This window comes from Gordionus sp. m RMFG-2023, chromosome 5 (assembly GCF_954871325.1).
Source record: "Gordionus sp. m RMFG-2023 chromosome 5, tfGorSpeb1-WG-v2, whole genome shotgun sequence".
Taxonomy (NCBI): domain Eukaryota; kingdom Metazoa; phylum Nematomorpha; class Gordioida; order Chordodea; family Parachordodidae; genus Gordionus; species Gordionus sp. m RMFG-2023.
Window position 1 is genome coordinate 1,458,995 of NC_088779.1, and position 15,691 is coordinate 1,474,685.

Here is a 15,691-nt window from a genome sequence, read left to right on the forward strand (position 1 = left end):
TCTACTGCTGTGGAGTACTGAAAAAAATAGGATATTAAATTAATTGTTTTTTTTTCGCGGGTTATTTGTTTGCATTCAGTTGAAGATCTTGATAATTCATCAACTAACCTTTGTATTAATTTTTTTTTTCATTAACAGTGTTTGATTTTTTCTTTTAAAATTGAAAATTACAATTTTAAACATTTTATTACACTTAAATGTTTTACAATGTTGCAAGTTGAGGTAAGGCTAACTAAAATTTTGGTATTTTTTTTATAGATATGGCAAACAATTTACTATCAGAGTTTTGTTTTTTTTATTTTGAGATATTATTTTAAAATATGCTTTATAAATTGGCCATAAAATCAATATCTGAACTTATTGATGCTTCATTGATTATTACTTCTTCCTCTTCCTCTTCCTCTTCCTCTTCCTCTTCCTCTTCCTCTTCCTCTTCCTCTTCCTCTTCCTCTTCCTCTTCCTCTTCCTCTTCCTCTTCCTCTTCCTCTTCCTCTTCCTCTTCCTCTTCCTTTTCCTCTTCCTCTTCCTCTTCCTCTTCCTCTTCCTCTTCCTCTTCCTCTTCCTCTTCCTCTTCCTCTTCCTCTTCCTCTTCCTCTTCCTCTTCCTCTTCCTCTTCCTCTTCCTCTTCCTCTTCCTCTTCCTCTTCCTCTTCCTCTTCCTCTTCCTCTTCCTCTTCCTCTTCCTCTTCCTCTTTCTCTTCCTCTTCCTCTTACCTCTTCCTCTTCCTCTTCCTCTTCCTCTTCCTCTTCCTCTTCCTCTTCCTCTTCCTCTTCCTCTTCCTCTTCCTCTTCCTCTTCCTCTTCCTCTTCCTCTTCCTCTTCCTCTTCCTCTTCCTCTTCCTCTTCCTCTTCCTCTTCCTCTTCCTCTTCCTCTTCCTCTTCCTCTTCCTCTTCCTCTTCCTCTTCCTCTTCCTCTTCCTCTTCCTCTTCCTCTTCCTCTTCCTCTTCCTCTTCCTCTTCCTCTTCCTCTTCCTCTTCCTCTTCCTCTTCCTCTTCCTCTTCCTCTTCCTCTTCCTCTTCCTCTTCCTCTTCCTCCTCTTCCTCTTCCTCTTCCTCTTCCTCTTCCTCTTCCTCTTCCTCTTCCTCTTCCTCTTCCTCTTCCTCTTCCTCTTCCTCTTCCTCTTCCTCTTCCTCTTCCTCTTCCTCTTCCTCTTCCTCTTCCTCTTCCTCTTCCTCTTCCTCTTCCTCTTCCTCTTCCTCTTCCTCTTCCTCTTCCTCTTCCTCTTCCTCTTCCTCTTCCTCTTCCTCTTCCTCTTCCTCTTCCTCTTCCTCTTCCTCTTCCTCTTCCTCTTCCTCTTCCTCTTCCTCTTCCTCTTCCTCTTCCTCTTCCTCTTCCTCTTCCTCTTCCTCTTCCTCTTCTCTTCCTCTTCCTCTTCCTCTTCCTCTTCCTCTTCCTCTTCCTCTTCCTCTTCCTCTTCCTCTTCCTCTTCCTCTTCCTCTTCCTCTTCCTCTTCCTCTTCCTCTTCCTCTTCCTCTTCCTCTTCCTCTTCCTCTTCCTCTTCCTCTTCCTCTTCCTCTTCCTCTTCCTCTTCCTCTTCCTCTTCCTCTTCCTCTTCCTCTTCCTCTTCCTCTTCCTTTTCATCACTATTAATATTAATCTAAAATAAAATTCTAAAATTAGTATAATAAAATAAAATTTACTAATTTTATTGAAAATTAAAATGGCAGATTTCTTGAGTTGCATTGTAATATCAAAATTTGTCTGGTTTATTGATAAACTCTGACATAATATTTAATGAATATATATCTATTTTTTTTATATATTTTATATATATATAATTTTTTATTAGAAGTAGTCTAAATATTTTTTAATATATATATTAAAATTATATGCTCATATGAAATAAAATTTTGCATTCAAGTATTTTTGTTTATAATATAAAAAACGTTAAATAAAAGTATAACAAAATGTCTCCTAAAAAGTATCTAAAAACAGATACAGATACGTCTAAAATAATATCTAGATACAGATACAGATATTTTAATCAAAAATATATCTAGATACAGATACAGGTACCACATTTGTATATCTAGATACAGGATCTAGATACTTGTATCTAGGTACTTAAACAACTCTTAAAAATTTATTTATATTTTTATAAATTTTCCATATAATAATTAAAGAAACCATTTTTTTTGTAATAATAAGGGAAAAATTTTTCCATTCAGTTCCCAGTTATTCAATCAAATAAAAACATATGATTCTGTATTTAATTATTTTTTTTTCTCTTCTTCGAAGATTCTTATAATCATCAGAATTTCACCAAAAACTGGATTCATAGTATCATTTATTTATTCAGATTAAGTATAGAACATAATCATTGTGAATGAGTAGCCTGTTAAGAAAAATGCAATAATATGGAACTCACTTTTAAAAATACCAGATGGAAATATTAAATATTGTAAACGATTTTTCTAAGCTTTTGAGTGATAATAAAAAAAATAAAGGGTTAAAGGATATTATTTTTTAAAATAGAATTTAAATGCGAAACGAAAGGTTTAAAGTGTCTCGCTAATCATAAAAACTATTTTTTTTTTTAAAAAAAACGCAAAATTTGGTATTTTTATTTTGAAACATTTTACATTTTTTTTTTCGGGGCCAGTTTTATCCCTCAAAACGCTCTTAAAAGTGCTATAGAAATATAAATGTTAGTGTATTTCGCATATAATCTGACCATATTTTAGAAAATTTAACTTTTAATATTTTTAAATGTATGCCCGGTCTTATGCTATATTTTGAATCAATATATCGTCAGTCTAGAATTGGATCTATTCGACATTTTTCAAAAATTTCGAATTTAGAAGCGGATAATCACTTATTTATTCTCAATATACATATATCTATATAAATAAAAAAGTAGGCTTAAAAAAAATTATTAATTTTTGCCAAAGTTATAGCTCCCGTCAATATTGATCAAATAAGCTTCTCCTATCTTTGATTTTAAAACTTTAAATGCTTATTTTCCCATTTTAAACATTTCCGCAAGTGGAGCACTTCATTTCTAGACTGACGATAATGGGTACATTCCAAATCAGATAACTCACTATAATATTATATTTTTTGGATATTTTATAAACGTAAAAACATATATTTTTAAAGAAATTGATATTATTTCTTGATATTAGATACGGTGGCATAGTCAGGATTTTTCATTGAGGTTGGGGGGGGGGGAGGGGCAATTCTTATATATTATTGATTTTGTTTTCAGTGGTCTTTATATAATCTCTATTAAAGATGGTTGAACAAGCTCTAATTCTTAAATAAGGCATCTTTTATGCTTTATTAGTGTTTGAGACTAAAACCAATATAATAGCTAGTAATAAAGGAAAACTTTTTTGAACGATTTTAAGATGATTAAAAAGTGGCTGAAAGTTATTTATTCTGTAAATTTTATTTATTGCTTAGAGATTAATTGTATAATAATTTTATCCGTTCGGTAAGAATTGCCAAAATAGATGTCGTGCAAAAATGAAAAATATAAAAAAAACTCTGGCGACGTCAATATTTAATGACTGTCTGGTAACTTCAATTTAATGAAACTGGCTTACAAACAAAATGAAAACAACGACGTCAGGCTTCAAGTGTGAAATGAGCCAATCTCTTGGAAACACTATTTCTGAAACTTATACTAACCATTCTATAAAACCTTTTATAATACTTATCCCTAGAGTTTTATTAAGCTCTATTAGAATTATTAGTATCCATCCTTACACTAGTATTATAATATATTTCCCACCCTTTAAGGTTGGGTATTATTAGTTCTTCTAGGATTGGTGACCACTGTTTTAGTAAACTTTGAAGTAAGGCTTTATTAGCATATTTTTATTGCTTCATTCTGTTTGGTATAGTTGGTTTTAAAGAGGAAATGAATTATGAGGTAAAAAACAATATAAAATTGTCAAAATTTGCATCATTCCTGAATGGGAAAATATCTAACTATCTGGTTTGCGTTAATATTTAGTATCTCACTAATTCCTTAATATCGCCAGTCAATAAAAAAAAGTAGCCTAATTATGATGATATCGTGCGTATCGTTAGCGAAACATTTTGAAGCATTATCTCGGACTCGGAAATGTATGTCAATCATCAGTGAATATAAAATCGCCAAAATAGGGGTCATGCTAGAAAGAAAATTCTAGAAGGAAGTAAACAATAATATATAATGCATGATTAGTACTTATACTAGTTTATCGTTTTCTTTTTTTTCAACCAATAAATGAAATCCAGTTATAAGTCAAATAAAAATTACGGAACGTCTTAGGCTGAATCTTAGATATCGAATTTTAAATTATGATTCAAAAATTAATTTTATCTCTGAATACAACTAAGGTTCCTCTTTCCCAATTCAAGATATTTTCGAATTTTATGATTCTATGGAATATTCATAGATTTTTTTTATTTCTATAAGTTTGTTTAATAAATATATAAAGAAATAAATTTAAATCTCATTTAATATAAATCGAGTTAAAATTTGATGTAAATTCTGAAATTAAGACGCGGCTCTAAGTATGAAACTATGCCAAAATTTTTGAAAAGCACCTTAATTTTCTAAAGCTTAAGCTAATATGTAATGCTTAAAGTATATACACCTTAGTTTTAATCTTCAATCGTCGGTTGGGTAAACAGCATAAATCAGAAAGTTATTCAAAATATAAAAATTACTAAAAAATTGATACCAAAATTCTAGAAGTACAAAAGGAATTTTTAAAAAAAAATTTAATAGACCAAATATTTAAAATAGGTTTTACTATTATTATCAATATGAAAAATCTTAACATCTTTTAAGATATGAGATTCGATATGGTTATAGCTTTGATACTTTAATATTTAATAGCGGCTTAAAATTAGTAATTTTCGATATATTCTCTATTAATCGGAGTGAGATTCATTTTCTTACGATATAAATAACTTGTAAAAAAAATTAAATTATTAGATATCTTCAATAATAAAGGAATATACAATTAATAGGTGTATTTCCTTTTATCCCATAATAAATAGTTAAAATGCTTTTAATATAATTATTATTACACTTTAAATTTCGATAATATTATATCCGCAAGTTGGTGTATATATTTCAAAAATAATATTAAACATTCGAACACCTTTTTAAGTAATAATATAAATATATATTTTTAATTCAATAGCGTATATAAATGTTCATGTTCTGTTTTATTTTTTTACCGTATAAAGTTTATCATTTATTTAAAAAAATAAATAAAATAATATAATTTTAAAATGAAATCAAAAAATAATATTATACGCCAACTTGCGGATTTAATATTATCGAAATTTAAAATGCAAATATAAATTATTTTTTAAAATAATTAATTATAATTAAAAGGAATTAAATTATATATTATGGGATTAAAGGAAATAATATAACTTAAATAGAAGAAAATTAAAATTAAATACAAATTTTTAATTTCTTTAATTAAAATTATATATAAATTAATCATATTCAAAATTATAACATTATCAAATTAACAAAATTATAAAAGTAAAAATAATATTTTTAAACTTAATTGTAAACTCAAAACAATGGAGAACTAAAAACTTGAACTTTAAAAAAAATTAATTGTTTTTCTAAATATATTATTTTAATAATTAATCCTTTTTTTATTTGAAACCTCTCATATTTAACATCTTTCTCGCTCGTTGCTCGATTTTTCTGACATACATATTCATTCCTTCGCTATTTTTGCACATCAATCAACAGACCTCTCACAGGCGCTTTTGCTTTATTATTGGCTGTATTTTTTTTTTATACCTATGGCCATTCCCCATGAACGCAAAATCTGCCCATCCTGCCTGAAACCAATACATTTAACAAATGTAGGAGAATTTTTTGTTCATGGACCAATCTCTAACAGGTGTCCGCATTCAAAACACACGCCTCCTTCTCAATTCACTTACTCACTTCCCCTCCCTCTCATAGATCCCCCCCTAAACCAAGTAATTGGTGCCTCATTCTCAGATATTTTTCTTAACTCCACAAAACCAAGTATCATAACGAGAATATCCAAAGGAGCGAGAATACAAGTAGCTAAATCTCTCAGCAACTGCATATCTTCTCTTTTGCAAAATTTTAACAAAGAAGAAGAATGGTTAAAATTTCTAAACTTTGGGTACAATACTTTTAAAATACCTGACATATCACTCCAAAAATCCTTAACTCAACAAATAAAAGATGCCTGTTTAAACATCAACACTCATCTTCATGAGTCCCAAATCTCCAGACATCCCAAAAACAAAAAAAAAATAACCCCACTTCAACAAAAAGCCTCATTGATTTCGAAGAAAATTGACAGTCTTAATATCAAAGGGGCCCTCAAACTCATTTCAACCAATGACACTCTGGCGGAATCCAATTTAGATACCTTAATTAAGTTTCGATCAAAGCATCCCACAACAACATTTATGCCAATATTGCCCCAACCCTACTCCCATTGTGCTGCAGACTTCACACAGGATGAAGTAAGGAAAGCAATCCTATCTTTTCATCGGGATTCGGCCTCCAAAAACCAAACATGGACATTCGGTCCATCGCCATTGGTTTAACTTACCGTAGATTGGTCGCTAAATTAATTGCATCTAGAATCAAACACGATGCCGCACACATTCTAAGCCCCTACCAACTTGGTGTAGGGATACCTGGTAGGTGTGAAGCTGCTGTGCACTTAACAAGAATTCACCTTGAAAATAACCCAAAAAACGAATCCCTAGTAAAAATTGACTTCTCTAACGCCTACAACACTCTTTCGCGCAACACGTTCCTACATTTAACTTGCTTCCATTTCCCCGCTTACACCAAATTTCTTTTCTCTTGCTACCAATCACAGTCTTGGAATCAATGACATGATAAAATCAATAAACTCTTCATGTACTCTATCGCTCCACGCTTGGTATATTGATGATGGAATCTTGAGTGTTCCCTGTAGTGAAATTGCCAAAGCAGTCAACATAATTAAAGAAAAGGGCACAGCCATTGGACTTTCGCTTAACCAGAGCAAATCTGAATTCTCACATTTAAATTCTAATGCTCCCAACTCTCACGATTTCAAATTCACATCAAGCGTTGAATTAACACATCTAGGATCGCCTGTAGGAGGACACGAGGCAATAAGCACCTTTCTTCATTCCACACTTGACATACTCCTTAAACTGGAGGACATCTTTACACTTCTTCCATCACACAAGTCCTTTTTTTTGCTAAAAAATTTCTTTTTTATACCAAGGATTCGGTCAACCCCAATTTTTAAATATCCTAATCCTCTCCAAACTTACGAAAAAGGAATAAAGGACTTAACCGAAAAAATAGTAAATTTCAGATTCAACGAAACCGCTTGGGCCCAAGCAACTCTTCCAACCAAATTTGGTGGTCTCGGCATCAGATCTCCACTTGACTTAGCAACAACTACTTTCATATCGAGTAGTCTCTTGACAAAGCCAATAACCACCGCCCATAATTCTAAAGAAGACCTTTCCTTAATCGTGGCTATGGATATTTGGAAAACAAGGATCAATGCTGATTCTCATCCCCCCACAACCCATAAACAGAAAGACTGGGATGCACCAGTGGTTGCTTGCTGCGTTGAAACTCTCTTATCTAGCATGCAATCTACCGACCGCACCCTATTCTCTTCCTTGCTCAATGGTACGGGACATGAGTTTCTTGAGGCCATCCCATCTACCAATCTTCAGCTTCAACTATCCAACAATGAATTTACCCATGCCATCGGCATTCGTCTAAATTGTTCCATCACTCACCCCCACATCTGCTCAGGGTGCAACTCGCCAGTTGACTCGAAGGGTAGACATAGTTTACATTGTCGCTCCTGCAATGGACGATTCATCAGACACAAGCAATGTAATACAATCATCCAACATGCACTGAAATCCGCCCAAATTCCTTCCACTTTAGAACCACAGGGTCTTTTTAGATCTGACGGTAAACGTCCTGACGGGAACTCTCAAATCCCATGGAGGAGAGGCCAACTTTTGGTATGGAACTACTCCTGTATTGACCCCTTGGCCCCATCCAACCACGCCATCAACATCCTTGACCAGAAGGAACAACAAAAACTTCTAAATACACAGAAATAATGAACGATCATTGCTTCATCCCAATCATATCAACCATTCTTGGCACCTTTGGCAAACTCGCCTTAGCATTTTTCAAAAACTTAGGATCACAAATCAGCAACTCTCAGAAGAACCTCGAGAGGGTTTTTTTCTTCGTCAACAATTATCCATAGCGATTCTCAAAGCTAATTATATCAGTGCCAAAGAGCTATCCTTGACAACACTTACGTCCCTTTTTCATTTTTGTTTCCTTGCGTCACACCATCTCCGTTCTTTTTTTAAATAGTAATATTATATATTTTTCAAACATTTTTAAATATATTAAAACATAAAATATTATATTTTCGTTTTTTTTAATACTTTATATTATTTATTATTTGAAAATTGAAAAAAAGATTAATCAAAAAAAAAAAAAATAAAAATAAAATACAAAAAAGTTAAATTATAAATTAATACAAAAGGAAAAATTAATAAAATTTTTATAATTTATTTATATCATAAGAAAATTTAATCTTCAAATTAATACAGTATATTAGAGATCTGCAAAAGTAGGCCCGGCCCGTACCCGGCTAGAACCCGGCCCGTACCCGGCTAGAACCCGGCCCGTACCCGGCTAGAACCAGGCCCGTACCCGGCTAGAACCCGGCTTGGCCCGAACGGGCTTCGGGCCTAATATTTTTTATGAAAATTCGGGCCGGGTAGGGTCTGGCCTTAGAAATTTTTTTTAAAATATATCTAAATTTATCAATTTTATGTTGAATTTTTATGTAAACGAAAAATATGTGATTTTATTTATAGAAAGTGTGGTATTATGTAAATTTAATATTGTACCAAATTTAACATACTAAAATGATAGATACAAACTGATTAGATTATATGCAAATTAGATATAATCAATGAATAATATGAATGTTTATTTTTTTGATACCCTTAAATAAATTTTCAGAAAATGAAAAATTACTGTAAGTATATATCTTGGGAACCTCTTGTCTTCTTAGGTATCTATGTAATATGTTCTCTTTTATCCCCGCAGATATTACTTCTACAAAAGCCTTTCCAACCTTTTTCAGATGGTGATAGAAAAAAAATAAAAATATTTGTTAAATTTTTATCACGAAGATGTTAAAATATCTTATGATGCCTTATTAGCTAAATAACTATGATCAAAAGATGAACTATGGTTGATACAGTCCCAAAAAATGCTATGGATGCTTGGCATTATTTCAAACACATTTTTAGATTATATTCCCAATATATTAAAATGGTTATATAAATATATTAGCAACTCTTCCTATTAGTAAACTAATGAGAGAACATTCTCTTTTTTTAAGAAGAATAACAGAGCTCTGCAGAGGTACCATTTGCAGGGCATAGCCCAGATTTTTTAAAAATTTTAAAAAAAATTTTGGACCCGACCCGGGTATGTTTTAAAAAAATTAAAATAGTCTCCGAAAATCATACCTATGAAATACAACTTCTGAAAGTAGATTGAACGATTTGGATCTTTTAAATATTCACAGGCATTTAACGTCAAGCAAGGATAGATAATTGAAAAATTAGCTCAACACATACAAAATACAATTATTCCTAAGAAACTTTTTGTGTATTAATTTATAATTTCCAACCAACATTTAAATTTTTTATTACTTTATATATTTAAAAAAATTCAAATTTTGATTTTGGGTCATTTAAGTGATTCATATCGTGGTTATATTCACTTTATATATAATTCACATTTATATATATAGTTTTTCAATGCCGGTTTATATATATATTTTTTTTTGTAATTCACATTAATTTAAAATTGTGTATTAGAAAAGTTATTTAGTCCTAATAAATTTATGCTTAGTATTTTTAAATTAACAATAATATTTCTTAAATAAAATTTTATTATCCCCCCCCCCCCCCTTCCCAGATGAAATTCCTGCATACGCGCTTCATTATTAACATTACGTATCATATAAATAGGCATAAATTAAAATATATTATTTTTATTTCAAACACAATAAAAGAGATTATAAGTTATATTTTTTATAATGTAACGAAATCGAAGTCTATGGTTAGTGTTGTTTAAACGGCCCGTTTCGAGCCGACTTTTAAAAAGGGGGTAACTCAATATTTCCTCCAGGAATATATTATGCAAGCTTGAAGATTTTGCTTCATAGAAGGAACAAAGGTTCTAGAGATATATAATCTCGAGGCCTAGGCAATATTTTCCTGGCGAAAATATTGAGTTATACCATTTTAAAAAAATCGGCTCAAAACGAGCCGTTTGACAACACTATATCTACGACGGTGATAGAAAAGTGTTAAATATAATATAGAGACCTTCATGGGCCGGGCCGGCCCACGGCCCACAGCCCAAGCCCCGGGCTTGAGCCTAATTATAAATTTTCTAGCGGGCCTGGGCTGGGCTTGGGTTCGTTGGAAATTTTTGCAATAGGGCTTGGGCCGGGCTTGGGCCTAAATTTTTAAATTCAAATTTAGCTTATTTTAAGGATATTTAATAGGACAAATATAACAAATCATTCTGATTTTATTAGTGTTATTTATCAAATTTCCTATACACCTTGGGAGAGTATATATTTTTTAAATCGGAAATTGGTATAATTTTACTTAATTTAACACAACGGCCTGGGCACAAAACAGCGAAAAAAGAAACAGCGAAAATCAGGGAATATTCCCAAAAATGTTCCCAAAGATGGCCAAACTTCGAGGATTACTAGAGCTACCAGTAATTTATTCATTATAAATCTTTTTAGCTATATAATATTTTTAGCTTCATCCACATTATTGGATATGTCTTCATGGGAGGATGATACAATACTTCATAATGATACGGATGCTGATGAGATTAATTTATATATAGATATTCAGCTAAATGAAGAGGATATCAACTATGATGACTGCATCCTAGATTGGTGGAAGAAGCATGAAAAAATCTTTCCAAAATTGGCAAGATTAGCCAAAAATATTTATACAATTCCAGCATCTAATGTTTCCAGTGAACGGAATTTCAGTACTATTGGAAGGGTTATTAAAGAAAGAAGAACAAATTTAAATAACGAAATTGTAGATAATATATTATTTTTAAATGATAATTTGAAAATATAAATTAAAATTTTGTTTATATCATTTATTAATATCATTTATTAATATTATATATATATATTATTACAAAATAAAATATTATATTTCTATTAGTATTACTTCAGCATAAGTTAAGTATACATAAAATAATTTTATGGGCTTGGGAAATTTTTTAAATATTAAAAACGGGCCGGGCCGGGCCTGGGCTTAAAATATTTTTTTACGATGGGCCTGGGCCGGGCTTGGTCCTAAAATCTAGGCCCATGAAGGTCTCTATATAATATGATTTAGTTTTATTTGCATCTATATTCACAAAATTATAAAATAAAAAGCCTACATCTGCTAAAATCGAAAATTTAAAGATATATTATTTATATAAAAAAAAAATTTTAAGTTAATATTTGAATTAAGAAAAAAAAAAATATAATAAAATAAAATACCATATGTATTTTGTAACAAATTATTTAAGTAAGTTCTTATAAAGAAAGAAGGAAAGAAAGAAAAAAAAAAGAAAGAAAGAAAGAAGATAAATTTAAATTGGAATTATAATATCCGATAAAATGGATGTAAAAAAAAAGCAGGGATTTTGGGACGGAACGTTACGACTGCACAGAACTTCGAATAAATTTGTGGAACGAGAACGGATCCTGAACCTTTCTGGAACGGTCCAGAATGTTCCAGAAAATGTATTAAAGTTTTAACTTAGAAATGAATAAAATTTTTATATTTAGGTTTTCTTTAATAATTATTACAACTCTAAATATTTATATTTGTATGAACGAATTTAAAGCGTAATTTACAAGTTCCCAAATAAGTATTTCCATTTATAACAAAAATACTAAAATATTTTTCAGGTATTTTTTAAACATATATTGATAGATATCGTAAGAGAGTAAAAAGTTATTATATTTGAAGAAAAATAAACAAAAAAATATGAAAGGCTTCTTACTTAACTACTTTGATAACCGTATAAATACTTAAAAAATAGCTTATAAATTTTTTAAAATATTTCTACATATATTAATACCACTTTTACTTAAATATATGTATAATACTAGAATAATTACAAGTATAAATTGAGTTGGGATTATATATGGCATAAGTTTATAACTATTGAAGATGACCTAAGTAAAATTTCCTTTGAACGATCATTGCTAAGAAAAACATTGGATTTAAAATTGGAAATGAAATGAAAACCTTAATCTCATATGCATTATTTTATGATAAATATTATTACATTAATTTAGCATATAATTTTAATGATCTAACTTGAATTACTCAAGGTATATTGCATGACTTATTTCCTGCTTTTAAAGTTAAATAATATAACTCCCAATAATTATAATTAGAGATTAAATTAGGTTTTATCAAAAATTGTATAATAACCAAGCGTAAATTATTTAATATGAAAGGATTTATTGGATTAATTTGAATTAGACATAAAATCATAAGCATAAATTATTTGTAAACAAAAATTTTTTGATTGATATTACTAGCAAATTTGGTTGATCGAATATTTAGTAAGTGGTCGGTTTTGAGCTCGGCATTCTGTCAAATCATAATATTTTCAAAATATTGTTTCGGATAATGCCTTGACACGTAAATTTACAGGTATAAACTAGAAATAAAGAATTTTCCATGGATAACGCCAGCAATATGTGCCTTACAAATTTTCTAATTATTTTAACCTATCATTTTTATTAAATTTTTTTTAGGTTTTCCACCTGTATTTACACCCAAATATAAAAAAAAGCTAACCAATAATCATTCTGGTTTCTTAAGATGATATTTTCAGTATTTATGCATTTAACGCCCTCTTATGGATATATATTTGTTAAATTTTTAAAATCTAAAAAAATAAAATTTGAATTGTAATAAGCTATTAAATATATATATTTTTTCCAATTAAATATCAAAGTAAAAAATAGAATTATAAATTATTTGATATTTTAAATCTCAATTTTTTTTTATTTAATAAAAAAAAAAATTTGATTTTATGTATATATTATAAAAGAAATGTTCCTGAAAATTTATATATTAAAATAGATTATACGATAAAATTTTGAATGATTATATGATTAATTGCTTTTTTAGCAATGCATCATTTAATCATACCAGTAGAGATATGTGTATTGGAATAAAACTACGTTCAAATATTTAGGAAAATTTGCTACATCTAATTTTTAATGTACAATATAAACGAGAGATCTGTAAAAGTAGGTCCGGCCCGGTTTTTAAGAAAATTTCGGGCCGGGCCGGGTTGGGCCTTAAATATTTTTTTAAAATATATCTTAAATTTATCAATTTTATGTTGAATTTTTTATGTAAAATAAAAATACGTGATTTTATTTTAGAAAGTAAACTCCAAATATAACATTGTATCGTTTATTTTGTCGAGTAATTATAAGAATTATATTTAAATAAATTCGGGCCGGGCCGGCAAATTTTTTTAAAAAAAATTTCGGGTTCGGGCCGGGTCGGATAAAACTTTATAAAAATAATTTCGGGCCGGGTCGGGCTTGAAAAATTAGGCCCGATGCAGATCACTAATATAAACCCCTTCTCCAAAATTAAAAGATTTTGACGCATTACGAAATTAAATATCTTCCAAATGATTTCTGCATAGTTTGGTAAGAACGTTATAAAAAGGAAATGCCCTTACAACAGCTGATTTATTTAAGATATCTAATCCACAGGGGAGATCGGAGCTATTTCGGATTTGATTTAAGAGTTTCTTTTATAGAATTGTGAAAATAAAATAACCATAGGAGGAGTGGGAACCCCCATCATTGGGCTATAATTTCTCAAATATATTATATTTTTTTTTCCTCCCAGCCAATTTAAACGAGAATCGTCTGTTGTCGGGATTTTAATTCCTCGCCTATTCCCGAACACAGGCGTTATGAACAGATTTTTCTGGCTAAAATATTGAGTTAGCCGTTTTTAAAAGTTCGGCTCTAAAATTTTTTGTGTGTTAAATCTTCGAATTCGCAAGTGCTAAGTGTTGTTTTATTTAAAAAACGGCGAACGCAATATTTCATCTAGAATAATACTTACGCAAGACCTGAAGATTTTGTTTGTAGAAGGAAACAAAGGTTTTAGAACATCTGTTAACGAGATCTCGAGGGAATAGGGCAATATTTTTTCTGGGCTAAAATATTGAAACGAGCCGTCTAACAACACTGTGCGTGTTGTGAAGACAATATATTTGAGATATTGGATATTGTTGATTACCTATTGCCAAAATTTTAAAAATGCAATCTTTTAGAATGGGATTTAAAATTGAAATTCCTGGTTCTATGAAAAAAAAATTTTTTTTTTGTTTAAATAAATCTGGGGCAGGTCTATTTAAGGGTTCATTTCTATTATTCCAATTTAAGTTTTATATTTTATACCTTTTTTTTTAAAAATTCATAATATTAATGGCTAAAACCTGCCCCTCCCCCTTCTCTCGAACTTAGCCAAGTTAAAATCCGATTCACCCGTCTTCAAATGAAGGAGGAAATTTTTTGATTTACCATCATCCATTGCAAGTTATTATCTGCTTATATACATTTACAAAAAGAAATTTTATTATATATAATCCTTATTTTGATAGCTAGATATAAATGCTTTATAAACTTTTGGCATCAAAAATGAATAAAAACAGTTATATTATTTCATTCGATTATGGAACTATCCAAAAAAAATATATAATTTTAAAATCCTGATCATCATTAATACAACTACGAATTCTGTTAATATATTTGAATTATTATTTCAAATTTATATTAACTAAATTTTTACCTTACGGACTTTATTGTATTATTAGTTTTATTGATTGTTATCACCAAATTGGCATATCGAAAAGGTATATATAGACATGTAATTCATTAGATAATGATAGTTTTATAGTTGTATTTAAGATGAAATTAAATTAAAAAATAAATTTTGTTTAATTATTTCGTTATATTTTTTTTGTTATCTTATTTTAAACTCCCTGCATACCTTACACCTTTTTTTTAGTAGAATCATATATTATACAATAGAAATTGATGAAAAATCTACATTTGTGGTCAATTATAGTTTATTAATAACAAAAATAAGAATCGGATTTTATGAACATAGAAGAAGCGCTCTGTGAAAAGTTTTTATCATTTATCGTCCTTTCAATTTTTATAAATATTAAAATTACTCTCCTTTAATTACAATTTATTTAAAAGTAATCACATATATTTTATCACAAAACCTATGATTTAATTTTAATAAATATATCTATAATATTTATCTAAAAAAATAATTTATTTTACTTATTGAATTGAAATGCTATTTATATATAATAAGGAAGTTGTTATTTTTTGTATATATAAGTCATTTTTTTCATAATTTTAATATAAATTATTTTGGCAAATAATTTTCCTTTAAAACTATTACTGATTTAATTAATTTAAAAAAATATTGTTGTTAACAAAATACAAACAAATATATAAAAAATATATAATATTCTATTAACCCTTTAGGTTCCCTCATAAAATTAATA

The 15,691-nt window shown here is 29.5% G+C and overlaps 1 protein-coding gene across 1 annotated transcript; it reads right to left on the reverse strand.

Annotated features, from left to right (window-relative positions):
- Positions 1–325: 325 nt before the first annotated feature.
- LOC135929768 (golgin subfamily A member 6-like protein 22) lies at positions 326–2,279 on the reverse strand. Its single transcript, XM_065466478.1, is given in 4 exon segments — positions 326–682; positions 714–1,354; positions 1,357–1,597; positions 2,271–2,279. Coding segments are annotated over 4 exon segments (1,248 nt in total).
- Between the last annotated feature and the right edge of the window lie 13,412 nt (positions 2,280–15,691).